Source organism: Aspergillus ruber, assembly GCF_000600275.1.
Source record: "Aspergillus ruber CBS 135680 unplaced genomic scaffold scaffold00010, whole genome shotgun sequence".
Lineage (NCBI taxonomy): Eukaryota > Fungi > Ascomycota > Eurotiomycetes > Eurotiales > Aspergillaceae > Aspergillus > Aspergillus ruber.
This window is the reverse complement of record NW_024467306.1, coordinates 63,631-90,760: the sequence shown is the minus strand read 5'-3', so window position 1 is coordinate 90,760 and position 27,130 is coordinate 63,631. Positions and strand designations below refer to the sequence as shown.

At 48.3% G+C, this 27,130-nt stretch overlaps 12 protein-coding genes across 12 annotated transcripts; 6 read left to right on the top strand and 6 right to left on the bottom strand.

The window, feature by feature from the left end:
* Window positions 1–682: 682 nt before the first annotated feature.
* EURHEDRAFT_35980 (uncharacterized protein) lies at window positions 683–1,350 on the bottom strand. The gene has a single exon (XM_040778482.1). The coding sequence runs from the start codon at window positions 1,251–1,253 to the stop codon at window positions 855–857; it is 399 nt and encodes a 132-aa protein (XP_040639503.1). The 5' UTR covers window positions 1,254–1,350; the 3' UTR covers window positions 683–854.
* Window positions 1,351–2,383: 1,033 nt separating this feature from the next.
* Window positions 2,384–2,931, top strand: EURHEDRAFT_35954 (uncharacterized protein). The gene has a single exon (XM_040778481.1). It carries the CDS (start codon window positions 2,416–2,418, stop codon window positions 2,782–2,784), a length of 369 nt encoding a protein of 122 aa, XP_040639502.1. The 5' UTR covers window positions 2,384–2,415; the 3' UTR covers window positions 2,785–2,931.
* A 171-nt stretch (window positions 2,932–3,102) lies between these two features.
* Window positions 3,103–4,179, top strand: EURHEDRAFT_454345 (uncharacterized protein; the record flags this gene model as incomplete). Its single annotated transcript, XM_040784190.1, has 1 exon — window positions 3,103–4,179. The coding sequence occupies one exon, from the start codon at window positions 3,103–3,105 to the stop codon at window positions 4,177–4,179; it is 1,077 nt and encodes a 358-aa protein (XP_040639501.1).
* Window positions 4,180–5,037: 858 nt separating this feature from the next.
* On the top strand, window positions 5,038–7,012 carry EURHEDRAFT_514750 (putative chromatin assembly factor 1 subunit A; the record flags this gene model as incomplete). Its single annotated transcript, XM_040786301.1, has 3 exons — window positions 5,038–5,688; window positions 5,738–6,861; window positions 6,913–7,012. 3 exons carry the CDS (start codon window positions 5,038–5,040, stop codon window positions 7,010–7,012), a joined length of 1,875 nt encoding a protein of 624 aa, XP_040639500.1.
* A 60-nt stretch (window positions 7,013–7,072) lies between these two features.
* On the bottom strand, window positions 7,073–7,783 carry EURHEDRAFT_535681 (uncharacterized protein). The gene is made up of 2 exons (XM_040787322.1): window positions 7,555–7,783; window positions 7,073–7,492 (listed from the first exon to the last, which is right to left on the bottom strand). The coding sequence occupies exon 2, from the start codon at window positions 7,325–7,327 to the stop codon at window positions 7,133–7,135; it is 195 nt and encodes a 64-aa protein (XP_040639499.1). The 5' UTR covers window positions 7,328–7,492; window positions 7,555–7,783; the 3' UTR covers window positions 7,073–7,132.
* Window positions 7,784–11,495: 3,712 nt separating this feature from the next.
* Window positions 11,496–13,388, bottom strand: EURHEDRAFT_376871 (aldolase; the record flags this gene model as incomplete). Its single annotated transcript, XM_040778898.1, has 2 exons — window positions 11,496–12,867; window positions 12,946–13,388. 2 exons carry the CDS (start codon window positions 13,386–13,388, stop codon window positions 11,496–11,498), a joined length of 1,815 nt encoding a protein of 604 aa, XP_040639498.1.
* Window positions 13,389–14,064: 676 nt separating this feature from the next.
* EURHEDRAFT_454464 (acetyl-CoA synthetase-like protein) lies at window positions 14,065–16,013 on the bottom strand (the record flags this gene model as incomplete). Its single annotated transcript, XM_040784196.1, has 5 exons — window positions 14,065–14,408; window positions 14,464–15,173; window positions 15,231–15,270; window positions 15,325–15,603; window positions 15,662–16,013. The coding sequence occupies 5 exons, from the start codon at window positions 16,011–16,013 to the stop codon at window positions 14,065–14,067; spliced, it is 1,725 nt and encodes a 574-aa protein (XP_040639497.1).
* A 313-nt stretch (window positions 16,014–16,326) lies between these two features.
* On the top strand, window positions 16,327–18,351 carry EURHEDRAFT_454129 (acyl-CoA carboxylase subunit beta; the record flags this gene model as incomplete). Its single annotated transcript, XM_040784175.1, has 8 exons — window positions 16,327–16,510; window positions 16,565–16,691; window positions 16,760–16,827; window positions 16,880–16,950; window positions 17,002–17,312; window positions 17,373–17,623; window positions 17,692–17,785; window positions 17,835–18,351. 8 exons carry the CDS (start codon window positions 16,327–16,329, stop codon window positions 18,349–18,351), a joined length of 1,623 nt encoding a protein of 540 aa, XP_040639496.1.
* A 441-nt stretch (window positions 18,352–18,792) lies between these two features.
* On the top strand, window positions 18,793–20,230 carry EURHEDRAFT_376868 (acetyl-CoA carboxylase biotin carboxylase subunit; the record flags this gene model as incomplete). The annotated part of the gene is made up of 2 exons (XM_040778897.1): window positions 18,793–19,007; window positions 19,060–20,230. 2 exons carry the CDS (start codon window positions 18,793–18,795, stop codon window positions 20,228–20,230), a joined length of 1,386 nt encoding a protein of 461 aa, XP_040639495.1.
* A 425-nt stretch (window positions 20,231–20,655) lies between these two features.
* Window positions 20,656–21,252, top strand: EURHEDRAFT_401987 (acetyl-CoA carboxylase biotin carboxyl carrier protein subunit; the record flags this gene model as incomplete). Its single annotated transcript, XM_040780121.1, has 1 exon — window positions 20,656–21,252. One exon carries the CDS (start codon window positions 20,656–20,658, stop codon window positions 21,250–21,252), a length of 597 nt encoding a protein of 198 aa, XP_040639494.1.
* Window positions 21,253–21,458: 206 nt separating this feature from the next.
* Window positions 21,459–23,236, bottom strand: EURHEDRAFT_477047 (acyl-CoA dehydrogenase family protein). Its single transcript, XM_040785432.1, has 5 exons — window positions 22,906–23,236; window positions 22,518–22,827; window positions 22,221–22,448; window positions 22,065–22,154; window positions 21,459–21,988 (listed from the first exon to the last, which is right to left on the bottom strand). The coding sequence occupies exons 1-5, from the start codon at window positions 23,077–23,079 to the stop codon at window positions 21,507–21,509; spliced, it is 1,284 nt and encodes a 427-aa protein (XP_040639493.1). The 5' UTR covers window positions 23,080–23,236; the 3' UTR covers window positions 21,459–21,506.
* Window positions 23,237–24,649: 1,413 nt separating this feature from the next.
* Window positions 24,650–27,046, bottom strand: EURHEDRAFT_514745 (putative Zn(II)2Cys6 transcription factor; the record flags this gene model as incomplete). The annotated part of the gene is made up of 7 exons (XM_040786300.1): window positions 24,650–25,000; window positions 25,058–25,977; window positions 26,051–26,379; window positions 26,445–26,552; window positions 26,612–26,688; window positions 26,744–26,897; window positions 26,976–27,046. The coding sequence occupies 7 exons, from the start codon at window positions 27,044–27,046 to the stop codon at window positions 24,650–24,652; spliced, it is 2,010 nt and encodes a 669-aa protein (XP_040639492.1).
* Window positions 27,047–27,130: the final 84 nt, after the last annotated feature.

Below are 27,130 nucleotides of genomic sequence, written 5' to 3'. Positions count from 1 at the left end.
GCAGCATTTCCTATTTGAGAAGCTATGTCGTATGATAGTTGGCAGAAACATGCATAGGAACAAACTATGGTACATAATGACGCTCACAGTAAGCCATTAGAATCCACGGATCATTGAGTCTACCGTCCAATTGACGAGCGATGCTCTCCCTTCAGCCACCCCTTAGCTACGGCTCGAAGATTCTATGATATAACAGGTAAATACCGGGGAAATGAAGTGATGTCGGACTTGCTCCACACTTCGGAGCCGGTCTTGAAACAGTGGGAAATGTCAAGTGGATGATGCACCAGCCACTCGAGTGGCAGGGGCGAAGATCTCACAAGTTGCGCGGTAATAAGCGAGCCATTTGTCAAGCCACAATTCTCTCATCTCAATCCAGTATAGCCTTGTCGAGATCGTCCGATGAATGTGTACCCGTATTACTTGGACCAAACGAGTTCCTGAACGACATCTGCAACCGAATCTGATACCTGCTAGTTCTCCTATGCGTGCTGACCAGCTGTCTTGCATGTCTTATGGGACTTTGCGCCTCGTATGCACGCTGAGAGCCGGTGATGCGATTTGCGGATCTCGAAGCTTACTTCCACAGGATTCGATCCTGCGCTCATTTGCACCTTCAATTCCCTGAACGGTGGTCATGTCCAAAACATTAGACAGAAAGACCAGACGGCATTGATAATAGGAGAGGACCGCGAATTCCCATCTGGGTGGTAACACTATTCCAGGTTAATTGGCGCTTTTCCCCAGGAGATGTCGGATCTCTAATGCAATTGTAAGCACAGAGCACCCTGCCGTTCTTTGTTTGAGTAGCAATGTGGACCTACCCATCCGCGATATGTGTCTTAGAATAAACTTCAGCTGCGCTGTATCCGGAGTATGGCTTCCGTGTAGAATGAGCGTGATTGTCTTTTCATACTCACTACCATGAGAGCTTCAAGTATGCTGCATACCAATGTAAGCTGGACGTAGGTGTAGATGCTAGTCGAGTGGCTGCAATTTAAACCACCAAAGATCAGCTGTCCATCTTGGGTCGGCTTGTCGTCGTATCCTTTCGGTGCTTTTCCGCTAGTTGTGTCAGTCGATTGAACGTCTGTCTGATCGCCTCGTAATCGGGTGAAGATCACCAAGCATAGCACATTTCGATGAATTCCCCTTAGAATAATCAGAGCCATCCTCCCAAAAAAAAATAAATGATTAAACCAAACAAAAGATTCACTTTGGCTATCTGCACTTAGTCCAACGGAACTGATCATCTATGATCTTTTCATCGTCCTCGTTTGCTGTATTCGCTCCGAGTTTCCTGGTTTGTGATATAGTTCCCATAGCACATTCTCTCTGGTGTTGCATGCATTTTGCTGCGCTCCTCTTTCTGATGGCTTCATGTCATCTCATTGAAATCGCCCATTCAAGCGCGACGTTTCCTGAGAAGTGGTGAGCACGCATCAAATGTCTGATAAATGCGCGTCTTTAATCTGCATGATGCCGGTGAACTCTTCAGACCCTTGTAACCGTTGTCACCGAGGATCTGGCGTGGCCATGGCCTGCTCATGTCTCGAACTGAACTTGGACTTGCAATTGTTTTTCGGGAAGCTCAAGTTGCTCATGGAGCTAGGTGATCCGCTGTTCTGGGGAGATGGCTCAGCGTGGTGGGCTTGGGGCGAATGTGATCATTTGCTAACTCCGATCGATGTTTAGGATGTATATTGAAGGGCTGACGAGGCCGAGGAAGAATCAATGGAGGTCGAGATAACAAGATCTATCCCACACAATGAAGTAATTCTGGTGCGTGTACTTCCCGAACGACCGGCTGCCTAGTACTTGAAGAGAAAAAAAAAAAAAAATAAATAAAATAAAATCTGCATATTACAAGCTATTAGGCCATCGTATCAAGCTATTCTGATGCTTTCATATATGTATTAGGGGTTAGGTGATGGCGCGCTTCTAACAGAATAGTCGCACATAAAGACCAGGGACACTACTATTTACATTAACTAAAGCATCTCTAGTCTATATAAAGAGTAGAGGGAGATGATTGATAACAAATAAGATGGAAAAGGTAGGTTGCAGAATATCACGTGAATACATGCCAAATGAATGAAGGTGAGCTTAAAATCCACAATCCAGGAACATTCCAACAATGCATCAATAACAATGCATAAACTATCCGGATATTCCGGCAGGCCTTATGTCACTGACCTTGAAGTCTGGAAATGATACAATGCAACCCACGCGCGGGTGTGGCGTAGTGTCTCAGTTGCTCCACGGAACGGAGATAGTCGAGTGTTTATCGTTGTATACAGACGGGCACGATGGGACGGCGAATGTTCCTATACCGGCATAAATTAATTCATATATACAATGAACTCATATCATCGTATAAATGCTCATTGCTTACTCGGTACAGGGACTATAGATATGCAAGTGATCTCTGACAGCAGGAACGCCATGACTTCATGTTTCAGTCATGTGGCTGTGCACACATCCATCAGCCACAGTGACAGACGGTACTGTACGATACCATACGATATAACACGGTACCCCGAATACGACTGTAACCTGGTCTTTTTTCAAGGAATCGCACCCTTTTCCCCCTCTTCTTCAACTTCAATAATCACTTCCACTCTTTCCCGGTTTCCTTTTCGATCCCTCTTTATATTTCTTCTCTTTGATATTTTCTTTGATATTTCTTCTCTTGGTCCCCATCTGTATCCTCATACTCTTTCATTTGTTTATCTCCTGCATTCCCAGCCCGACCGGGAATTCATCCCAAAAGACGCTGTGTGACTCTGGGTCAAAAGTACTGCCGTCCACCTCGTTCCCTGTGTGTCTTTCAACAATCAACTTTGTCTTCAGCGAATGGCCTGTTGCTGCTGGACGACCGGAACCGTCCTTAATCGCTGATTGTTATTCTGCGACTGATTTGTGCTGCTGTTGCCGCCGGATCCCGCTGTGTATCATCGTCACCTAAACTGGGCCCGAGTCCGACTCGCCTGATTCAGTGCCGTCCCTTTGTCGATTTCTTCATCTCTTTTAATTCTCCTTCTGCCTCCCTTCTTCTTCTCTTCCATTCTCTCGTATATGGCCGGCGTGCAAATCTCCAACATGACCGATTTTCGAATGCCGCAATCCATTCCAGCCCGGAAACCGGCTCCCCCCATTCATCATGGATACACCACGTACCAATCCTACGAGCCTCTGCATCCTTCGCAACAGCAACCTCCGCAGCAGCTGTCGCCTCACCCTTCTGTCGGATCGTCTATGGCCAGCAACCGTAACCGAATGTCCTTTGCGCCCTCTACCTACATGAACACCAGTCCGCAATATCCCGCCAGCCCAGCATCCCAGCATTCGATGAACGGCCCGGCTCTATATCCACCATCCCGACGTATGTCCACCGCTACCACCTCGACCAACTCGACCGGAAACCAACCCGTTTCCGCTGGCGCCACCACGGATATTCGTCGCAGCACCTCCGCTCGCTCCGCCAATGCTCAGCTGGGCTATGTCGCTCTAATGCGGAGACAGAAGGCCACCGTCTGGTGTGACCGGTCGCAACCGGAAGACCCGCGCATGAGGGCACAGAAAATGGCGGAAAAGAAGCGGGCGTACTTGGAGGTTCACGGCGCGGGCGCCGGACGCACAGGTACCCTGGGCAGCGGGAAAAACAAACACGGAAACAAAGGCGTTACGGACTTCTCTCCATCAACCTTGGTTGGTGCGAGCGTGCCAGTGCGTCTCAGTGCCAACGAAGTCGGCGACGATGCCGAGGATGATGCTCGCAGTGACACTGTCCCTGTCCATCGCCGGACAGGTAGCGGCCGCAGCTCTCTGGGCAGTGCTCACCGGTACACCAGTGGATATCAGCGACCGCCACCAGGTCCGTCAGGGAGCAGCCATGCCCAGACTCCAGATGAGAAGGTTCCGGAACAACCGTCTCCAGCGGAGAACCCACCCGTGGAAAATACCCACCCGCACCACGATGATGATGCCAATAGCTTCAATGGAAGTGAGCCCGAGGAATACTTTGGCACTGTCAATGATATGAAAGCACCCAGTGCTGCTATGTCGGCTGCAGAGCGAGCCAAGAGGGCCGAGGAATTGAAACGTCGCGGCAGTGTCGACGATCGTACAACGTCGATGAGTGGTGTTCGTCTCTTTGTTGCGAACCCGGATGAGTAGACGGGCCTACAGGAGCTTTGGATTTATCAGAAAAAAACCTTCACTCACGTTTTTCGTTTTCTCCTTATTATGTTGAAGATACCGTCTTTTGATTGATACCAGGACTGGCAGCATACAGACCACTACTACCATGGCCTTATCTGTCAAGCCCACGTCTCTCGTTTTGTTTCAACCAGGTGGCATGGTCCCTTGGAATCGACGCTTTCTTGCTTTTTGTCTCTTTATATTCCTCTTTGCTGCATGGCACTGGAGCACCGCGTTGATGAGACATTGGCTCGGAACTTGCATTTGCACTTGGTGCATATCTTTGGGCATATTTCTGGCCCGGTGGTGAATTTTGTGACTAGATATAATAATATAATAATAAGATTGTACATAGCATCTAGATCTCATGCTAGAGCACTGGGCAAACATCACAGAATATTCCGTATGCTATCAACAGCTGACTAAAAATCACGTGATGGGACGCGAACCCGCGACTTCAATTAGAACGCGTTCCAGTAACCTCAGGCTCTCCACGATAACTCCACACGACGCAGGATAACACACATACCATTGATTTCTGTTATTACAACGGGTCAATTTGGTTAAGAACGACAGCTAGCGAGGCTCAGTGACATACAACGAAAGCCAGCGAAATTCCCTGAGACGGCGCCCTTCCTCCCGTCTTGGATACCCAACGACCCCTGACAGAACCCGACTGCATTAATCCATAATTGTACACATGACCGCATACCCAGTGTTACTACTATCGAGTCAACGCTAAGGCTCGCGAAACCAATGATTACCAGAGCCGCTTCGTTGGGCAGCAGGATGGAAGTAATGGACACAAGCCCGGGACTTCCTCAGCCCGAACAGATGTTATCAACAACATACGAAACACCTAGGAAGCGCTCCCTGAACGACGTCGACGATAGTATGGACGTGGACTCCGCTGGAGAGAAGAAGAAGGAGACTACCGCATCAGAACAGAAGTCTCCTGCGGAGATTGATAGTGCAGAGAAACCAGCTGCCCAGGAAGCCGAGATAGCAAATGCCACAAAACTGCAGCGCGAGGTCATAAAAGATAATGTGCGGGTGGAAATCCCACTGAATGCCATTCCCCCGCCGAATACGACCACAGAACACTCTGAACAATCTACCACGCCTGCCGCGAAGAGGCGGAAGGTGTCCGCTGCGAGTAAAGAGGCTAAACAGCAGGAGAAGGAGGCGAAGGATCGGCAGAAGGCGGAGGAGAAAGCTAAGAAAGATGAAGAGAAGGCTAAAAAAGATGAAGAGAAGGCTAAGAAGGAAGAAGAGAAGTTGAAAAAGGAGGAAGAGAAACGGGCGAAGGACGAGGAGAAGAAGAAGCGGGAGGCTGAACGTGAAGAGGAAAAGAAGAAAAAAGAGGCGGAGCGTGAGGAGGAGAAGAAACGAAGGGAGGAGAAGAAGAAGGCCAAGGAGGAGGAAAAGGCCCAAAAAGAAGAAGAGAAGCGGAAGAAGGAGGAGGAGAAATCGAAGAAGGCGCGGGTATGGTTTCTTTTTGGATAGTTGATGGGGGACTTGCTAACGGGTTCAGGCGCAAACGAGATTAAATTCCTTCTTCGCTAAGCCGAAGAGCTCGACTGAGTCTTCTAGTCCAACTTCCGGCGCGGCGCCCAAGGACTCATCTAATAGCGCTGCGAATGAGGATACAGCTAAGACTGTATCAGACTACTACCGCATTTTCCCCGAATTTTTTCTGCAGTCGCATACCGTCGTCGCCCCGCCTCACCGATTCCAACGGGATTCAGAAGCTCTAGAAATCATGCGACAAAAGGTGGACGAATCATTGAAGAACAATAACGGCTCGCAAGAACCGCCCGTCTTCCGGCCATCAGAATTGTTCCGTATGATCCCGTATAAGAGACGACGAGGGAGGCAGGCGACAACGGTCAAGGACATCCTTCTACAACTTCAACACATGGGAAGCAGTGGAGAGGGAGCAACAACAGCGGAACCACCGCCAGGCCAACGGCCACAAGATCTCCTTAATAAGGTTCGAATGAAGTCATTACGATTTGGCGAGGATGTCCGTCCGCCATACCAGGGAACATTTACAAGAAATGTCCCCGAACACTCAGCCAAGAAGCTTTCGCGCAATCCGTTCAGTCGAAGCTTACCGGAAACGAACTACGACTACGAATCGGAAGCAGAATGGGAGGAACCCGAAGAAGGCGAGGATCTAGACTCGGAAGAAGAAGAGGAAATGAGCGATGACGGGGAGGACGACATGGATGGATTCCTGGATGACGATGATGACCAGCCCGTTGACGGGAAACGACGGCTTATCGTGGGTGATCTTGAACCGCAAAGCTCCGGTCTTCGCTGGCAGGAGAACGAAATAGACCCGGCTCTGCACATGTACAAGATCGAGACGATTTCAGATTCGGTTACCTTTCCTATTGATCCGTTTTCCACGGTTTACTGGCAGAAACCGTCTAAAACGAATGATGCCGCGCTGGCAACTCAGACATCCAATTCTAACGGCACAGGAACAGAGGGCAGCAACAAAACTGGCAATAATAACGGTTTAGCCATACTCGGGAGTGGGCCTGGAAAGGCCAAGCGGTCTTTCCCGCCTGAACAGCTTGAGGAGTTCAAGTCGGCTGTGAATGGGAGTGACCTGAGCAAGCTCGGACTGGTGGAAATCTTGAAGAAGAGGTATGTCTTCTTTTTGACTGGTTTCTCAGGATACATGCTAACTGGATATAGGTTCCCCAAGGTCTCCAAGGAGGTACTGAAGGACACGCTGACGAGTACGGCCACGCGTGTTGGGAGTAAGGAATCAGAAAAGAAATGGGTTTGCAAGTGATGTCTTAGCTTTATTCTATCTTTGAATGATAAAGCTTTTACTGTTATCATGACACTAGGGCTAGATCCTGGAAACTACCAATGCAATAGATTACATCTAAACACACGACATTGTCCACCATCACACCCTCCTATCATCTCTTACCAAGTTTCGATACGAATTCTCCGCATCCGCATCCTCTGACAACGGAATCGTCTTCTTCATCCGACATGGGCCCCCCACAGCCGCCGAAAAAGCCGGAATATCCTTCATAACAATTGACCCGACCCCAATAGTCGACCCGCGTCCGATTCGCACAACAAGAAGAATAACCATCTTCCTACCAATCCAGCAATCATGATGAAAATGGGTGTCCAAACTCGACGAACTTCTATCGCTAAAGGACGCTCGTGTCGTGGCCTGCGCTGAAGATACTCACGTTTGTGCCGATTTGTACTCCCGTCGCCGATTGCTACGAGGCTTGTGTCGAGGATTGTGGGGCTATTGCTACTAGCTACGCACACATCATAAAGTATGGGAGGTGGATAAGGGGGAAGACAAACTTACAATCAAAAAAAGCAATTGTTTCCAATAATCACGTTACACCCATAATCCGGCAGAAACGGCGATTCCACGAACGTCCCGTCCCCAACCTTCCCAACGACCCGGCGCAACCTCTCCAATATCTTGTGAAGATCTGGTCGTACGGGACTGTTCTCGTATCAAAGAGGTGTACTCGGCTGTCACACCGCGGCAGTGATGGCACGCTTCGAGCATTTTGGAAGTGTTGGGTTTCTACCTGGGTTTTCTGTTAAGAGTTGGTTTCTTTTTAGAGTGTGGAGGGGAGAATTATATCATGCCGGAAATCATGGCTTCGTATTGCTCGCACACGGGGATGCCATTGAGATCTTGTGCTAGGGCGATGATTTCGGAGAGTGTGTGGATGGCGGCCTTTTTTTATTGTCTTAGGTGGGATGTTCGATACTTTTGTGGAGGGTGACGTTGAGGGAATGGTGAGAGGAGGGTTGTTTATATGGTAGTCTCACTGATACTCGATTTCCGGATGGGTTATATCGTGAAGTACATAGTAGCATATCGTTGCCGACGCTTCCCCCATGTATATTCAGTTGCCTATTTAGGAAATTTGTAGGCTATACGCTGACCCCGCAAGAGTAAAACTACAAGTTAATTGTATCGATATTACTCACGCAGAACTTGAAGACTTGACAAGACTTTGATGAACTTGTCGATACACCCAGACATGGGCTAAATCCTCGCCATATCCCCCATCATCTCCCTAATCTCCTTAACAAGCTGCAAAGCTACTTGAGACCCCTGCTTCAACGCGCCATCAATCGCAACTCGCCAGTCATGCGCCCAGTCCGCCGAAACAAGGAAAAAAAAGCCGGTGTCGTCTCTGTAATTCCTCCTGATACTTGGTCATGAACTCGGGTGGCCACCATGCCGGTCCGCCTAGAGACCATGGGTCGGTGTTCCAGTTGTGGAAGATCTATCGTTTTTTTAGCATAGTCTCTCACGAAGGGAAGAAATGGGAGAGAGTGAAGTGAAATTCTGTTCGCTCCCATAAAATGCAGCTTCCGAACGCATACAAGGCCCTCTCCGGGTTCTTCTCCGGCACAAAAGTAGCATGCTCATCTTTCCCGAATCCCACGATATGTGCGCGGCTGCTGGGCGTTACCCCCATCACCATAACCAAATATCAGTAAATTCAGATATTCATGCCATCCCAAGACATCAGCCTAGAGCCATCAACATCGGCATGGATCTTGTTCATGTAGTTGACGTGCCCTACTCGAACCCCAAAGCGGAACCAACTTGATTTTTATATTAGATGATTATAGTGTTATCATTGGTACATATAAAAAAGTCATAATTAATTCATGCTGAAAACAATCACGATAAGCCAAAATCGGAAGTAGCTCCCATATTTGTGTTGGTGCGTGGGAAAACCCGGTGGGCAGAAACCACACCTAGAGCAAGAGATATGTCACCAATCTACCAATTCCAAATACCCCAAAGAAGTTGTTACGGAGTTTCTTGAAGCTGATAGGCTTCGACTCGGCGATGGCGAACCTGGGTTGATTCGACTGCCAATCGAATTGAAACGTTATCGGTATACTGGGTTGGATACACTTGGAAGTTTGGATCTAAGGACACGCCACTCGATAACCTGACGACATAAATTATAGACAAATGTCTTCATACTTTGTAGTTAGCGGCTGAATATGCTCAAGCTTCAGTACAAGCCTGTTCGGTCATATCCACTATCACGCGATCTTGGAGAGATGATACTAGTTTATGTATCTCCTCGTTCGAGTTGCTGAAATGAAACGTATTATGCCAGTCATTCTGAACAGAAATCTTAACAGAGACTTGCGGTTGACTTTTGGACCTATCTTGCCAAGTATTTTAAATATTTTCCGTTTAATAATGATTGTACGCAATTGGATGGCATGCTTCGTCTTGGAGCAGCTTGTGAAGCTCTAAATGGGAGTTTCGAACATTTTCGTCGAAAATAGCAGTGATTGCCATTCATTCTCATTCCAGGCCATGATTGTAGATGTTGTGAATTCTAGGGGGTTTCCAATTTTCAGCCATCAGATGGGAAATTGCTTGGGCAAAGGGATAATCTCAGATACTGGAAGAACTCTTCAATAATCAACGCAACCAGGACAAGATGATTCATGGCTGAGCATTGGATCAAGGAGCGGAAGGGAGAAGTTGAGGTTTCTGGCTGTATTGAAGCAGCATAGGGAGTGGTAATAGTTGAGATTTGAGAAGTTGATAGAGTAGCTGCGTGTATAGTAGGGTATGGTTTACATCACTTTAGTCTTCACTGCCTTGATTTTCACTCAATACCTAAATCGCTGTAATTTCTGAAAGTATCAAAGAGAGCGTTGAAATGCTCTCCAAGTCAGCAGTGACTACCACGAAGGCAAGTCAACATATTCATTAAAAGGACTGCTGCAATAAGGTCCAACTCGCTTCTGTCTTGGTATATGAATAGCTCAGGCTGTGCCGAAGATCCTTGAATTGTCCAAGCCCATGCTCTACTGCAATATAATTACCTGATGAGCAGCATTTCACTAGCCTCTTCATAGAGAATGTGATGGCTCAATGCCACACCTAAGCCAATATAGGCTAACGAAGTCAACACGCCAAACAGGACCAACTGGGCAATGAAAACAAACGGGCATTAGCGAGGTCGCACAAACGCCTATAATACCCCTTCTTCCTCCAGATAGATTTCCTCTTCTCCCTCCCCCACATTCGATATTCTCGTTGATGGCTACGCTGATTTAGACAGGGATAACACAATATCACTTCGTCAATATCTACTAGTCCGAACTCGTGACACAATACCAATCTGATCTTCACCTTGAATCACGGTGCATTTCCCAATACTCAGACAACCCCGAAGTATACTGCAGGATTTATTTCAGCCTGCTCACTGAAGCAACAAAGCCATCCTGAACAAGCCTGTTCCATCTACATCTACCTGCCATGAATTTCCCAGCCTCGTACCTTGCGTTATGGCTAATGTTGATCACGGCTGGGTATTAGCCGCGGATTAGGGAAACCTAGATAAAGCGATGTGGGCCCGCCCACCGCGGAATATACGGAAACTATTTTGATTTTTCAACGGGACTATCGAACATAAAGTCATCCGAACTTAGTTTGCCTACCTTTGGTCGTAATTAACGTGTCAGAATGTCTATGAGGGCCCCGGGTCGGACCGGAAGGTGGACAATTGAGATTCACCTGAGGATTCTTTCACTTCAATGAGATGATTTGTATCTGAAAACATTCCATTATGTGCAGCTTTTAACGGGCCTGGGCCTGGGACTTTAGAGTACATCAATCCAAATCCGGGTTCCTCTTGTCGGTCTACTTAGTGTTCGTGAAATAGAAGGGTCAAACTTCGGGCAGTGAAACTGATTTGATTTACGGGTTTGATAGCTCTGCTAGGGTTTGTATAACTTTTTCTTAGCTATAGTGGGCTACGTCAATATGGCAGTTCCCTTATTTGAAGATTGCAAAGGGATGGCAGCCACTTGTTGCATGGCTGCTGCCCAGCCTAATGTAGGTCTATAATTAGTCCACTTTTTGATGCCATTATTGCCCAATGATGCTGCCCTAAGCTTGATACTGTGGTCGAGTCCATGATTTTACGGCAAGCAAAGAGATACAATATCCATTGAAAATCCCATTCTACGTTTTAATCATAAAGTATAAAGGCTTCGCACGCGACGATAAGATAACCAAGGCCGTGTCAATAAGTCCACTGAGCCACGCGCGGTTGCACCGGACGACATCTTGCTCAGCCCTATGTGTAACGTTCATGCAGAGCGAACTCGCTCCGAGCACCTATGCCTTTTTTGGATACTCATATAAAATCTCTGCCGTGGGATACAACATCAAATATAAGGAGAAATAGCAGAAAACAATATTATGCAACCGCGAACCTATTCTCTTACTGCCACTACAACTTGGACTTGGTCAGTCCCTGGATATATGCATCCCAGTCGATCTTCCTTCCCGCCTGAAACTCCTTGACTCCGTGTGCCCCATCCGAATTCGGGCACATCATCTCTTCAAATAGCGACTTAATCCCCGACGCCTGCTTCTCTCCACCGGCGTGAGCCCAGGCCAGCTTCACAAGCTCCTTCGACATACGTGATGCATTGGGAGACGCAATCTTCAACCTGGTCAGAAGAGCATCTAGGTGCTCATTCAGCTGCTCGGACCTTTCCGCCACATCAGATACAAGCCCACGCGTTTTCAGCTCCGCGGCCGTGACAGGGCGCGCGGAGAGCATTACCTCCCGCGCAAACGCAACCCCGCATTCCCGGATGATATATTTCGAAATGGTGGCTGGGCAGAGACCTAGTTTCACCTCGCTGAGCGTCAGGACTGTACTTCGGGTGCAGAGCCGGATGTCACAGGAAAATGCTAGTCCGACGCCACCTCCAAACGCGGGGCCGTTCATACAAGCAACCGTCACCTTGGGCGATCGATCAATGGCCTCAAAGATCCCGGTCAGCCGCTCGAATTGCGTGTCGCTCGTCGAACCGCCTTGGGCTACGGGTGTACTCCCCTTGCCCAGGTCCATGCCTGTGCAGAAGAACCGCCCGTTCGCGGTGATGACAATGCGTGAGATTTGGGGGTCTTTGCTGGCGTCGTTGATGGCTGCTGTGAGGTTGGATATCATTGCTGCTGTCAAAGCATTGCCGTTCTTTGGGCGGTTAAGGATTATTTTCAGATTCACACCTGACCGATAGAGTTGCAGGCCTTCTGTTTTGGAGATGAGTGTCCATTGAAGGGACACGTTCTTGTGAGTAGTCGTCTTGGTGTTGAATGACTTGATGGATTCCTTGGTGGCGAGGGCAGTGCCAGCACGACTAAAATTGGCCTTGGAAAGCTTCTTTGATATCCAGACCCCTGTGTCTGCCAGCTTGTCTAGATCCACGCCCGTATCGACACCGGCATTATGGAACATGTAGACTAGGTCTTCTGAGGCTACGTTTCCTTTTGCGCCAGGGGCGAACGGACATCCACCAAGACCGCCAACGCTGCTGTCGAAAACGCGCATTCCACAGTTATATGCTTCCCAGACGTTGGCTACCGCCTGGCCGTATGTGTCGTGGAAATGACCAGCTAGCCTTTCTAGGGGGATGCCATTGTTGGTTAAGTATTTAACGAGGGCGCGCACGCTTGAAGGAGAGCCGACGCCGAGTGTGTCACCAAGGCTGACCTCGTAGCAGCCTGCATCAAGTAATGCCTTGATGCAGCGAAGAACCGCTTGTTCGGGGGTTGGGCCGTCATAGGGGTCTGCAAAGATACACGAAACATAACTAGATGGTCAGAGATAATCCCAATACCTGGAAATAGACCACTGAAGGGAGGTGCTTAGCCAAGGATGCCCAACTTACCCTCTAGCAACAACATTCGACTCCAAAGCCAATGCTGCAACCTGTCGTGCCCTTTCAATTCCTTGCTCAACCGTACAATTGATATTCACTTTACTAAATCCCTCGGTTGCACTGATAAAAACAGCAACCTCCTTTGCCCCATGCTGAACAGCAATCTCAAGGCCCTTGATATTTGGCACTAGCACAGGAAGCCGGGGAGAACCATTCTTTAGCAGTGTCTGGACCCCGGGATCCCCGAGGACTGCGTGACAATCGGCCAGCTGGGGAATCGCACGCGGCGAAACAACAGAAGTAAGCTCGATTATGTTCAACCCAGTCCCTTTTAGCCGCCGTATCAACTCAAGTTTTGTCGCAGTGGGGACTTCGTCCCGGATATTTTGCAGACCGTCTCGTGGCCCAACTTCCACGATCCGGACGGCTGAAGGGGTGCTTTGCACTGTCATTTCGAGGGGACTCGTTGAAGAGCGTTGAGCAGTTTACAGAACAAGGCTACAAAGAACTTTTTTTTGTCTAATGAGTACTAGCTCCTGTAAGCTGCGGAGTGGACTATGGTGAACAGAATGGCCGGATTCCGAGCCCTGGTTGGGTCCAGTCCGTCCGCCGGACCGGGGGGCTTCCCCGAATACCCCCAAGGCTCCACAACGACATAAGCTTATGAGGGTTCCGGAGCCCGGACCGAGTTCCTGGCGACGTTTGATCTCATCGAGTCACGATGTTGGATGGAGGGATTTGAGACTGTATATCCCTAGAAAGCTAGATGCGAGGGATCGTTGAGATTTTTTTTAACTGCTCAATGCAAACGGTATATAAAATTCACGACATTTTGCAAGGAGAAGACAAAACACCCTTGCAATTCTAGGACTTGATGACGGAATTGAGAATACAGTACGGGTTGGTGTACGAATGGACCAACGAAATAGATTCCAGCATATATTGAGCTGTACTAATCTCAACTGAGGCTGTATGCGCATATAGTTGAACCCGTAATACGAAGGATCCTGGCAGCGAGGCTGGCAAGGAGTGGTTGCTGAACCCTAAATGCTAGTAAGCTAGGCTCTATTTTTACTAACACTTGAAAATACTGTATTGAATAAGTGTTGTAATGAATATAATGAGAATCTATATCTTTGCTTTCATTGTACTGCGCTCAACCAACCGGTTCCCAATATCCCGCATAATGTGTTTCTGATGTTTGCCACTGCCCGTCTTAGGGAAATCCTCTCCAACCTTGGGCTCTCCGATCCAGAATACGTACTGGGGCACCTTATGCCGGCCTAGTGTCTCGTTGATCCACTGTTTCACCTCTGAATCGGTGACCTTGGAAGTTCCTTCAGTCGCCTTGAGGAAACAACCAACGACCTCACCATATCTTTCGTCCTTGATCCCAACCACGCTGGCCTCACTAATGGAGGCATGTTGCATAAGTCGCTCTTCAATTTCTCGCGGAAAGATGTTTTCACCACCTGAAAAAATACAGTCAGCGTTTTAAAACCCCGTCCAACGGGATACTCAGCTCACCTCGAATAATGATATCCTTGATTCGACTGGTGATGTGTGCGTATCCATCACTATCGAGAAGAGCTTCATCACCAGTATTCATCCACAACACTCCGCTCTCATCTCGCCTCATAGCCTCCTTGGTCTTCTCTTCATTGTTCCAGTATCCCTTTTGCAAAGCAAAACCGCTTGTACATAGCTCCCCTCGCTCTCCTCTAGCGACGACCTTGCCACTCTGATCAATAACCTTTGCAGCTGTATGCGGAACAGCTTTCCCAACAGTTGTAGTACCCTTCTCATTTGAGTCATTAAGTGCAGTGATGAAAGTGACAGGACTCGTCTCAGTCATGCCATAGGCAATCAACATCTTCTCAACGCCCATTTTTGCCTGCAGCTCATTCATAAGACCCTGCGACACTGCAGAGCCAGAGGCAAGACCTGTTCTCAGTCGTCGAGGCCTCTGGCCTGTTTTCGCCATGACCTCGAGCTCGGACACATACATTGTTGGGACGCCCAGAAGAACGGTGGCGTCCTCGCTCACGATCGCGTCGACAACCCTTTGAGCGTTGAAGAAATCGGACGGGAATACGATGGAACTTCCGTGCGTGAATGAAGCCAGGAAGCCTAGTACAAGACCGAAGCAGTGGAATAAAGGAGGCGGGCAGCATATAACATCCTCGGGGGTAAGTTTCATAGCATCACCAACGAAGTGAGCATTGTTGAGAAGGTTGCTATTGATAGTTAGCCATCGATTAGATCTGATTCCATCAAGGCCAGAATGGACCTACACATGTGTTAGCATAGCAGCTTTTGGTGAGCCAGTAGTACCTATTATACTGGATCAGTAACGTTGATCCTAGCCTAGAGATTGTCGGCTCATACCGGATGTAAATTGTAAGTTTAGGACATCATCGGGAGTAACATTATTCTCGGCGCGTTTCAGTACATGATCATTCATGAAAACAGAATTACCATTGGATGCGAATGTGTTGTATGATTGCATTTCCACCCCGGTTTGTCTAATTGCATCGTTTCCAAGACAGACAACACGCCGCAGTTCCGGTAGTGCTGGGTTTGTAGGCCGGTTTCCCCGAAGGATTTTAATATGGCTTGAGAAATCTCGTGTGCCAATGCGAGAGGCGATGAAGACTAGTCGACAAGCTTTTGGTTCGTGAGTAAGCGCAAGGATATAGTAAAAAAATATGCCTATGTGACTTACAACTTCCCTGCACAGCATTCTGTAGCTCTTCAAGTGTGTATGTGTTATTCAAAACCACTACCGGGCATCCAATTCTCGCACCGCCAAGGAATACCTCGATGTATTGATAGCAGTTTCCTGCCATTATACCAACACAATCACCATGGCGCAGGCCCATTTCTAGCATTGCCCTGGCAAGGACCTTGCTCCGGTCGGCCAATTGACTGTATGACAGTCGCACCGATTGCCATGGGAATATGATAGAAGTTCGATTGTCTAACCGAGATGCCTGTTCATCCACAAAGCTACCTAGAGTTTTCGACCACAGAGCAGGCTCCGTGGGACCATGGACAAGCGCGAGGTTGGAGTCCATTGTTGTGTGATGGTAAGCCCATGGGGAAATTTTTCATGAATTAGGCACTCGAGAAAACAAGACTGTGGTTTGAAGAGTGCTCAAAACTGCATCAAAACTGAAAGATTATATATCTTGTTCCAGCTCCCTGCTATACTGTGGGGACCGTGGGCCCGGCTTGTCCCCGGGCTGCGGACCGACCATGCCTACCCATATCGAGGCTGGGTATTCTTAACTTAGTCAACTACATCCCTGGAACAGATTATAACCGAGCTACTTGATCAGCCGTCCAAAACCATCGGTTTCAGGAATCTCGGGGTTACATCCTTCCACCATGGCTATCGAATCCTCCTATCCGGCCTTGAGCGCGAATCTAGATCTCCGGGGTGAACAGTTTCAAGCAAACAAAGAGAGCTGGACACCCGTGCTTGACACGTTCGAGAAAGCTCTAAAGCAAGTCTCCGCTGAAGGCAACGATGTTTCTCTGCAAAGACATCAAACCCGGGGCCAACTGCTGCGTGAGTTCCTTTGGTATTGGGGGATGTGCTTGCTGCGGCTAACGTTGTTGATAGCCAGGGACCGTGTCGCACTCTTGTTGGACCAGGACTCGCCATTCTTGGAACTTGGAGTGTTTGCTGGGTATCAAAATGAGGATTCGACTCCATGCGCGAATTTGATTTCGGGCATTGGAAACGTTTGGTAAGTAAAATGTATTCTCAGGAATAGCCAATTCATCAAACAGGAATCCTTCTCTGATAAATCCATAGTAGACGTCCTTGTCTGCTCATGTCGCATATCCCAACACAAAGTGGTGGCGCCTGGAATGAAATGACAGGTATGATACTTGTTCTTACCAGCAACCCGAGCTCCGCTCACAATTTACCTAGTGTTGAAAGTTAACCGAATGATGGAAATCGCTTTTGAGAATGATCTTCCTCTTATCTCCCTGGTCCAATCTGTAAGAAAATTCTTTCGGAACAGTGCACCTCATGATGACTGACTCCACCAGGCTGGTGTCTTCCTGCCTCAGCAGTTTCGAGTCTTCCACAAGGGAGGTCAGCTGTTCCGCGACCTCGCTGTTCGCACGCAGCATGGTAAGCCATCATGTGCAATTGTGTTTGGATCCTCAACCGCGGGCGGCGCATATCATCCGGCCTTGTCGGACTACACAATCTTCGTTGAGAATCAGGCCCAGGCATTCTTGGGTGGGCCGCCCCTTGTGAAGATGGCTACAGGCGAGGCCATTGGAGCAGAAGAGCTGGGAGGTGCTAAGGTGCATGGCATTACAACTGGACTTGCGGACCAGATTGCAACTGATGAGTGAGATAACTAACCAGCCCCTTCCACCGTTCACTAAAGTCTGACGCGGAGATGGTTCAGATTTGATGCTATTCAAAAATCCCGAGAGTGGGTTGCTTCGCTGAAGATGCGCAGCCCCCTACGACTCGAGTTGATTGAACCACTTGCACCACGCTATCCTGTTGAAGATTTGTTTGCTCTCGTAAATCCCGATATCCGCAAGCCATTTGACATGAGCGAAGTTCTTTTGCGCCTTGTGGATGACTCTCGACTCTCTGTGTTTAAGCCCAAGTATGGCCCAAATATCATCACCGCCTGGGCTCACATCATGGGTACGACTACTGTGAACTGTGTCTAAATAATACTGGAAAGGAGTCAGAGCTAATGTTTGAGAAATTAGGCTTCCCCGTGGGCATTGTTGCAAATCAGATTTCTGTCATCAACCCCAATGAAGCCGCAAAAGCTGCCCAGTTCATCCGAATGTGCAACCAACAGTAAGGATAAGGTGTCACTCCAATTCGAATGTCTACTGAAATACATCAGAAATACCCCCATCATCTTTCTGCACAATGTTACAGGGTTCATGGTTGGGGCCAAGGCCGAGCACGCAGGAATTATCAAGATGGGCGCCCAGCTTGTTTCTGCAGTGAGCTGCTCTACAGTGCCACATATCTCCGTCATCCTCGGAGCATCCTATGGAGCGGGTAACTATGCGATGTGCGGCAAGGCCTACAAGCCACGCTTTTTGTTCACCTGGCCGACTGGTCGTTGCAGCGTTATGGGCCCGGACCAGCTATCCGGTGTGATGGAGAGGGTACAGCAAGCAAGCGCCAAGTCTAAGGGACAGGCGCTGTCTCCGGAAAAGCTACAGAAGCAGGTGAAGAAGTTCAGGGATCGGGTCCAGAGAGATGCGGAATGTTACTCGACCAGCTCGATGCTTATCGACGATGGTATTATCGATCCTCGGGATACGCGCGACGTACTGGGAATGTGTCTGGAAGTGGTGACTCTCCATGGCGTGAATGATACGGAGTCTCATAGATTGCTTGCGAGAATTTAGAGGATACCTAGTACCTATGTTTTATTTACCTCGGAAATGTACAAATGAACAAATCAACATCAATTGACACTTCGGATTTAACACATTGTTTGGAATCATAATATTCACCAATTCAGTCGAAATTAGATGGAAATTCCTCTACTGAACATGGATGATGGCACAACTGGAAATTGATTATTGGTTGCACACTTCATGGCCAGCGCTGCTACCTTTGGCCTGCGGTTTGACCCCATAGTCCTCTTGTACGGAAGCCGGACCGAGCAGGTGAGCCTCGGAATAGGAAGTCCCCCGGAACCCATAGACACATATGGCAAGCATATGGGAAAGTCCATGGAATAGATATTGCCTTTAATCATGCTAATCGTCGCTTAATGGGGTTTCTGCAATATTGTCAAACTACAGCCTCCCTCGATCACCGACGCGTCAAGTGTCCCTCCAAAGATGACTGGAACCACGAGCACTCCCAAGAGGAGCGAAAATAGCAGCAATAGCTCAGCCCTTCGCAAACCATTATTTATTGCTGAGCCGCTATCTGGAGACGATGGCCGACCGATCATTCAGAAAGTCCTGATCGCCAACCGTGGCGAAATCGCTTGCCGCATTATTCGGACATGTCGAAAACTGAATATCACCTCTGTGGCTGTATATGTTGATGAGTAAGTATACACGGAGAGAATTTGCGTCAGATTAAATACTAAGAGTTTATAGGGATTCATCCTCGCGCCATGTTTGCGACGCCGACGAGGCCGTTAATATCGGAAGCATTGATCGAAGCGGCCACAATCCGTTCCTCGATGTTGACCTTCTAGTCCGGACGGCAGTCTCTGTCGGTGCTCAAGCCGTCCATCCAGGATACGGATATTTAAGCGAGAATGCCGACTTCGCTAACAGCATTCATGAGGCAGGGCTGATATTCATCGGTCCCAGTGCTAGCGCCATGTCAACCCTGGGCGATAAGCGGTCCTCGAAAGCATATCTGGGAAAGCATGCGCCAGACGTACCTCTCATCCCCGGCTTTTCAGGCTCTAGTCAAGATGCCGAAGCTCTGAGAAAAGTAGCCGAGGAAATTGGATTCCCAGTAATGGTGAAAGCCTCAGCTGGTGGAGGTGGCAAGGGCATGCGTATTGTCCGAGAGGCGGGTCAATTGAAGGACGAGCTTGAGAGAGCACGATCTGAGTCACAACGCTCATTCGGGTCAAGTGATTGCATCCTGGAAAAATATATCGAAAGCAGCAAGCATGTGGAGATTCAGATTATGGGCGATTCGCACGGCAAGGTTGTGTCATTCTTTGATCGGGACTGCTCTGTTCAGCGACGACACCAGAAAGTCATTGAGGAAACTCCTTGTCCGTTTTTGACAGATGAGACACGTCAAAGGATGAGTGCAACTGCAGTTCGCATTGCCAAGCTCATCGGCTATGAAAATGCCGGCACTGTCGAATTCGTCGTCGACGTCAAGACTGGTCAATTCTACTTCCTTGAAGTCAACGCACGGCTGCAAGTTGAACATCCCATCACAGAAGAAGTCACTGGCGTGGACCTTGTGTCTTTGCAACTCTTTGTCGCCGCAGGCGGAAGCTTACAGACCCTTTCTGCTGTGCAGAATGTATCGCAACAAGGGCACGCCATTGAATGCCGCCTGTGCGCCGAGGACCCTCAGAAGAACTTCTTCCCAGAGCATGGCAAAGTTCATTTATGGCTCCCAGCAACTGGTACCTTAGCACCCAGTCAAGACATTCGTTATGAAACAGCCATTCAGACTGGATCGTCAGTATCAATTTATTTCGACTCTATGATTGCCAAGATTGTCGTGTGGGCATCCACGAGAGCACTTGCCATTGAGAAGATGCTAAGGTACTCGCTCACACAGCCTGTGTAGGGGTCAAAACAAATCAACTCTTTATGCAAGCCTGTTTACTGAACAAGGCTTTCCGTGATCCGGCATACACGACTTCGTTTATTACTACTTATCTGCAGGAACTTCTTCAGCCGCCATTAGGTCGGAATGTGCTTGAAACAGAGAAAGCGCTCTCAATTATTCCAAGTTTGGTAACCCGGAGGTTGTCAGATTACATACCTGCTACATCGCATCGCAAACCTTTTAGAAATGTCCGCAGACAATTCCGGAACCAGCGCTTTGACCCTGTCAATATACATTGCGACATTATTACGAAGGTTGATTGGCCTTGGACAACACATGAAAAAAGCGACTCATCAAAGCTCATGTGCATCTGGAAACCGCAGGGAGCGGGACCCCGTGTGGGCAGCGAAGAAGCATATCTCTATACTGTGCCAGAGTCTAAGATGGCACAGGAGAAGTCTACATCAACGGCCACGGAAGTGTCCGCTCAGTACAACAGTATCAGCCAAGCACTTCGAACTAAAAAAGCATTATCTATGGACCCATACCGAGTCAACATCGAGAGCTGGCGTCCGGCAGAGGGAAATATCGCTCTCACCGAATCCTGGCTTGCGTCTACCTTAGAGGTTTCAGTCAACGGGTCTAAAATCCTTGCGTATGTTGCTTTGCCGTCCGCTCATTCCTATTCTATCGCAGGGCAGATCAGCCGCAGCCAACGAATTTTTTGCCATTTACCTGCAATCGGTACTTATGTCGAATTCAAACGTGATACAATGCTTTCGTTTGCGGAAAGTACCCGTTCTGTCGCCAAAGCCAAGAATGACCCTGGGCAGAAGACAGTCACAGCGCCGATGCCTTGCAAGGTGTTGTCAATTCTGAAGAACAATGGGGATGAGGTCAAATCCGGGGAATCGGTTATGGTCATTGAAAGTATGAAGATGGAGGTTAGTATTGCAGTGGCAGCGGCAGGTAAGTTTGAAACAACATGGAAGAAAGGGAATGCAGTAGAGGAAGGGAAAGTCCTTTGCTCGGTTGTTTAGAAGACTATTTGTAAATATTGTGCAATCCAGCTCTTCGGCATCAATCATGGGAAAGGTGCAGAACGAATGATCGGGGGGAAATTCCATCAAACATAGTATATTTGCTTTGGATTATAGCATGTCACCCAAGAATCCAAACTACTTCTCTTAGATTATCAGATAATTGCGGAGTGGCTTTTCTTTATAATGCAGGTAGAGGGGTACTTGAATGATAAGTTGTCTCGTTGATAAATAAAAATAATGAATTCAAGCGTCTAAAGTTTGCTTTGCAGCTTCTTCATCACCTTAGCCTCCTGGTTGACTGCCAGCTCAGACAGAATTTCCTCACTGCCTCCACCAACAACCATCACTCGCAGGTCACGGCTGATTTGCTCGATTCTCGAACCCCGGCCATTCTTGGAGTAACCAAGCCCACCCATAACTTGCTGCGCCTCTCTGTTGGCTTTTTCAAGACTCTGTCCTGCAAGTACCTTGAGGTTTGCGAACAACCCACCCATTACAGCATCGGTTTTGCTCTTTTTCGCAGCCTCTGAAATGTAGACAAGCTGTTCCATCCATGCATATGTAGAGTCAAGACTGCGAGCCATTGCGCTAAACTTGGACCTGATTATTTGGTTTTCAATCAACTTCTTGCCAAATGTTTCACGTGTGATTGCATGTCGGTAGGAGTCTTCTGCGCAAACGCGAGCCATGCGAAGAGAAGTACAGGCCAACCAGAGGCGCTCATGATTGAAGTCTGCACTTCAAGTTAACGAAAAGTGCTCCCACGGGTTGAACTGTTACTTGCAAGGAAATCACAAAGGAAAACCTACTATTCATGATGATTGGAAACCCTTTATTCTCCTGCCCAAGCAAATTTGCTACGGGCACCTCGACTTGATCAAATTCGATGTATGTCGACCCTATTGTCCCAAGAAGAATCAGTACTGAAAGACACCACAGGCAGGTACAAGGAAAGAACTACTCACCACTCGCATGGACACCTGAGTTCTCGATTTTCCTACACATCACCCCTGGAGCTTTCAGAGGAATGACAAGTGCTGAAATGCCTTGAGTTCCCTCTCCAGCGGTCCTTACTGCTGCTGTACAATAATCCGCGAAGATACCGTTTGTAATCCATTTCTTGGCTCCGTTCACGATATACACATCGCCTTTCCTCTCGGCGGTGGTCGTAATACCGGCCACGTCGGATCCCGCTGAGATGGAAATTCGGACATTAGCTTCCAAGCCTTCCTTTGACAGAGAATGTACAAAGGACCACATACCATCTGGCTCCGTCACTCCCAGGCAGAATCTAATTTTCCCTTTCAGCATGTCCGGAAGAAACCGTTGCTTTTGTTCGGCATTACCAAAGTTGATCACAGGAGGTCCGCCAATGGAATTGCCACATCCCAACGCCCAAATGATCCCAAGGTATCCACAACGAGCAAGCTCATCGATAACTACGAGATCGTGAAACCCGTCCCATTCACGGGGGTTGATGTCACCGGGAAGCCGTTGACCATTGAGGTAATCGGCTGCGAGGGGAAACGCAGTTACGGCAGTATATCCGAGTTCCGTATGACGCTGTTGGACCTAAGATTACAACCCGTGTTAGTTTCTTCAACAGGTTCACAGTATACCGCAGACTTAACACCCATAACTAGGACTTACTTCTGGTGGTACAGATCCCTGCCGCTCCCATTCTTCACAGAATGGTACGATGTGGGTGTCCACATACTTTCGGACCTCTTTCTGCAGTCGCCGATGAGATTCATTATAGTAGGGGCTGTAGTAGCGGTTGAGCCAAAGTGGGTCGGCGAATGGGATATTTGAGACGGAAGACATGGCCTTTGCAAAGGAGCGTTGGTACAAATTTGGAAAATTAGATTCGATCAAACATCCCAACGAGTAGCATAGGCTATGATATAAAGATAAAGGACTGATGATTCACCAAATGCTGCGGATCTCTGTTCACTAAATCGCTTTCCGGGCTACCTTCTGCTCTCCACACCCGTTGGGACCGCCCTCCGTAATCGTCGGACCGGCACCCATGTTAGTGCTCTTCAATCCGGACCGGACCGCCAGGACCGGAAATTGTCCTCCAGTGATTGGATGTCCTTTAAAACTTGACAAGGTCCACTCATTTTGAAGATAGAATTGTGGTTACCGGTACAAAGTACCTGGATTGGAATTTTTAGACGCTAACTTTGCAAGTACATGTACGTATGCTCTGCATACTGCGAGCGCGTGCCTTGTACATGGTACGCACTTACAGACGTGTTACTGATTTCATAATTCATCGCCAGTCAGGAGACTCCAGCCTTCTCTTCTTCGAACTCCGGGGGTTTAATCCTTATGGCTTTACTTTCAAACATGAGTTCTGTAATAGCCGCCTCCTGTACAGCAATAACAACTCAGTTCTGGTGGAACGAATCATGATCAGGAACTCATAATATGAAAAGACACTATTCAATTGCACTCACCTTTCTTTCAACGTCATCATTCGTCTCTGGATGAAGAAGCCTTTGATGGTTTGTGGAACGAGGCCCTTGTAGACCCTCAAAATCCCTTCATTTCATTTTTAACGATATAGAGAACTCCTGTGAAACCCCGAAAAGATTTTCCCTGGCGACATTCTGGTAAGCTTGACTGTAACATAGTCTTGGTGACTACCAATGAATGGGTTGCAATGGTTGCCATGGCTTTTGACAGGGCATCAAGTACTATTGCATAGGGAGGGGGAAGAGACCAGTTTCAGGGCCTGGGACAGGGTTGAGTAAAGACTCACAGAAGGCTTCGAGAGATCCGATTTCCTTTTTCACAACTATCAGTCTCCCACTCCGTCACCGATAGAGGCCATATGTGATCATGGGATTTATGACAAGGAAGAGATTAACTTTGAATCCCCTCCATAGGTCTGTCTATTCATCCTCATTTCGAATGAATTCGCACAGCTGATGACCAATAGAAGTAGGCAACGTTCACCAAAGCAGTGCTAACGATGAAGCTTTCAAGTCCACTGTACGAACCCAAAACTCCATCTCCCCGCAGAATTCGACGAATCGCATCTACTGCATTGCTATATTGAGTGTCGTTTGTTGTTCTCGTCGTTGAACTTGAACCTGCAGCCGGATCTTGACATGGTAAAACTATTAATTTGATGTTCAAATAGATCGCAAGAACGCGAATGGCATACATGTCAAAGGGGAGTACACTTGGCTAAAATAGCCGCGGTTGTTCCTGAGACCACGCCGTTCCATGGCGAAAGTTGTTTTTTGCCACCTATAACAATATTATCAGGACTACTAGTGTTAGATTTCAGGTCAAACACAACCAGATTTCATATTCGTTCATACATTTTTCCCTTTCTGTGTAGGCAGGCAGAACGAAGCGTCGGACCGAGCGGACTGAACGACTAGGCCAATCCATCAGTTCCAGGGCTACAGTTTAAAAGGTACTCGGCTTCATTTAAACGCATAGTCGGAGTGAGACCACTGAAAATATCCGGATTCGTGGCTTCGAATCTCGACGGCTCAGTACCAAGAACACCGGATCCAAGGTCCCACGAGCTTGGAGACGGGAGATTTGAGATACCGGTTCTAGGCATAAGTGGCTTTTTGTATGGATCTGCGCCTAGAATAGCGTAGTCTATCATCGACCAGCAAATCTGCTCGCAGGCAGGGTCCAGATTGTCTGTCAAGCACATCGGATCGAGCAGGCTCGCAAACCGATGTGATATGCCATGGAACTCCCGAAGCCGGACGGCCTGGGATTGAAGATGGGTTAATAGTACGTAGAAAGTCAGTTGGTTTGAATTACCTACCATGTTGGCTGCGTGCACCCAGAAATTTGCTAATCTTTCTAATGCGTCCAGGCTCCGACTGAAGTAGTGTAGGATGCCTGACTGCCGACGCGCCGTGCTCTGATGCTCAAAGTGTGATGCTAGTGAGTGAATACCTCCAGCTACAGCTATACAATAGGCATAGAACGAAGACTCAATTCGATACCCACTTTCAGTAGCATCCAGCAGAAGATCCATCAGCTGCTTCGCATGATCACAGCCTACCTGAAGAGCTCTGGCGGGGAAGCTCGGTGGGGCTTTTGACCCAAAGGGCTTGAGACGCAGGCGTACCAGAAATGGGTGATTCAACAGACAGTGGCAAAGATGAAAGAGTGTGTGAGCAAAGATGGAATGTCCAATTTGCTGCCCGTCAACATTGGTATATGATTGACCAGCTTGTTGAATAGTCTCGGAGATCGGCTGCGTGCCAATCTTAGAATAGGACTCCAGCAACAACAGCGAAGAGTTGATTGCTGCAAATTCGGATTTGGTGTCCCAAGGTGGAATCTCGTCCGGCTTTTGATTTTGATGGACGTATCTTGTGCAACGTCCAAAGATCGAGGCCATCAAAATGACCAAGGCAAAGCCACTGGGACTTTCAATGAGTTCAGTTTTCCAGTTCAGAAGCTGATCAAGGGTATTTGTCTTCTTCCATTCTCCTCTGCTGAATGTTTGTTCATCACAGGGAAGTTGGACAGTACAGTCCTCGTCCATAATCACGAGCGGTCGTGATCTCCCACAGGAGATGAGTTTGTCAACAAGATAGGCAGACCAAAAAGCCCGCCTTTGTTCTTCTTGCTCCGCGTAAGAGAGCCACTTGTCGGGTTCTGTCATTAGATGAAGATCTTGGGAGATCCGCGCGGCAAGACCGATCTTGAGCCACCCAGAGCTGACACGGCCGGCTAAAATATCGCAGACTTTGTTAGCAGACTGCGCTGCTGAACCATCGCCCAAAGTGACCAAAGTGAACCATACCTGTGTAATCCACGATTGCTAGCAAGTTTACTGTTTGTACAACGTGTACATTCAGACTGTCTTCCACCGTCAAATGCTCAGTCAGGACAGATAGCCAAGACTCTCTGGAATATTTCTCAGACGCCTCGTGTTTCTTTCCAACATAGTATTCATGGGTTGAGAATCGGACGGAGGATGATAGGACAGCCAGGACCAAGCATCGTGGTAGTGAATTGGCTTCAAGCTTTTGACGAAAGGAGGCTTCCTGGAAGTAAGAATAGGGTTTATTGTGGACATGGTCAAAATATGTGTCGATGACAGAGCGGAGCACAGGAGGCGGCGGAAAAGATCTATCAGACGCGGTCAAAGAATCAAGATCAACACTCAACAGATCCAAAAGCCCTTGGTGACTTACGAATAATCTATAGGGGAATTCGGTATCGTCGAAAACACGCCAGCATCGGTCGCATTATTCAATGGCGGGCTATGTTCTCCAGAAATCGTAAAATCCGGGAAGTCGTTTCTGAAGCAAGCACATGTCAACAGGCGTTGGCATACATATCGAATCTCATGGAGACAAACTCGTTTGAACGCGCCGTTCGTCCACTCAGCTCCGCTAGGCGGGATTCGATCGTGCTAATCCGTTGCAGCAGCTCTGCCTATAATCATATTAGTAGGTTCATGGATAAAGGGGTCGTTTGGACCGTGGCAGACATTGTTCGGATTGTTCGCAATTGCCGATGGGGGAGGGGCTGGCGGGTTCGCATCGCCTACGGTCGTCGAGTATGCTTCATAGACACAAGCAAGACGGTTGCGGCGACAATGGAAGCATATGGGTCGCTCCCCTGAACATTTGGTCTTTTTGTGCCTGTCGGGTCCAATGAAGACTGGAAGGTTAATGAAAGAGTCCGGTCGTGGTTCATCCCCAGTCTCATATAAAACGCACCTGCAGTTAGCACATGCTTGCCGGATGCGCTTGATGCTCCCACCATGTAGGGGTTCCAGAGCCATATACATGATGGAACCAATTCCACGGGCACAATGAAGATAGAACAGAGCGCATAGAGGTGGAATGATTGGAATTCCGAAGCCAGAGGAAGT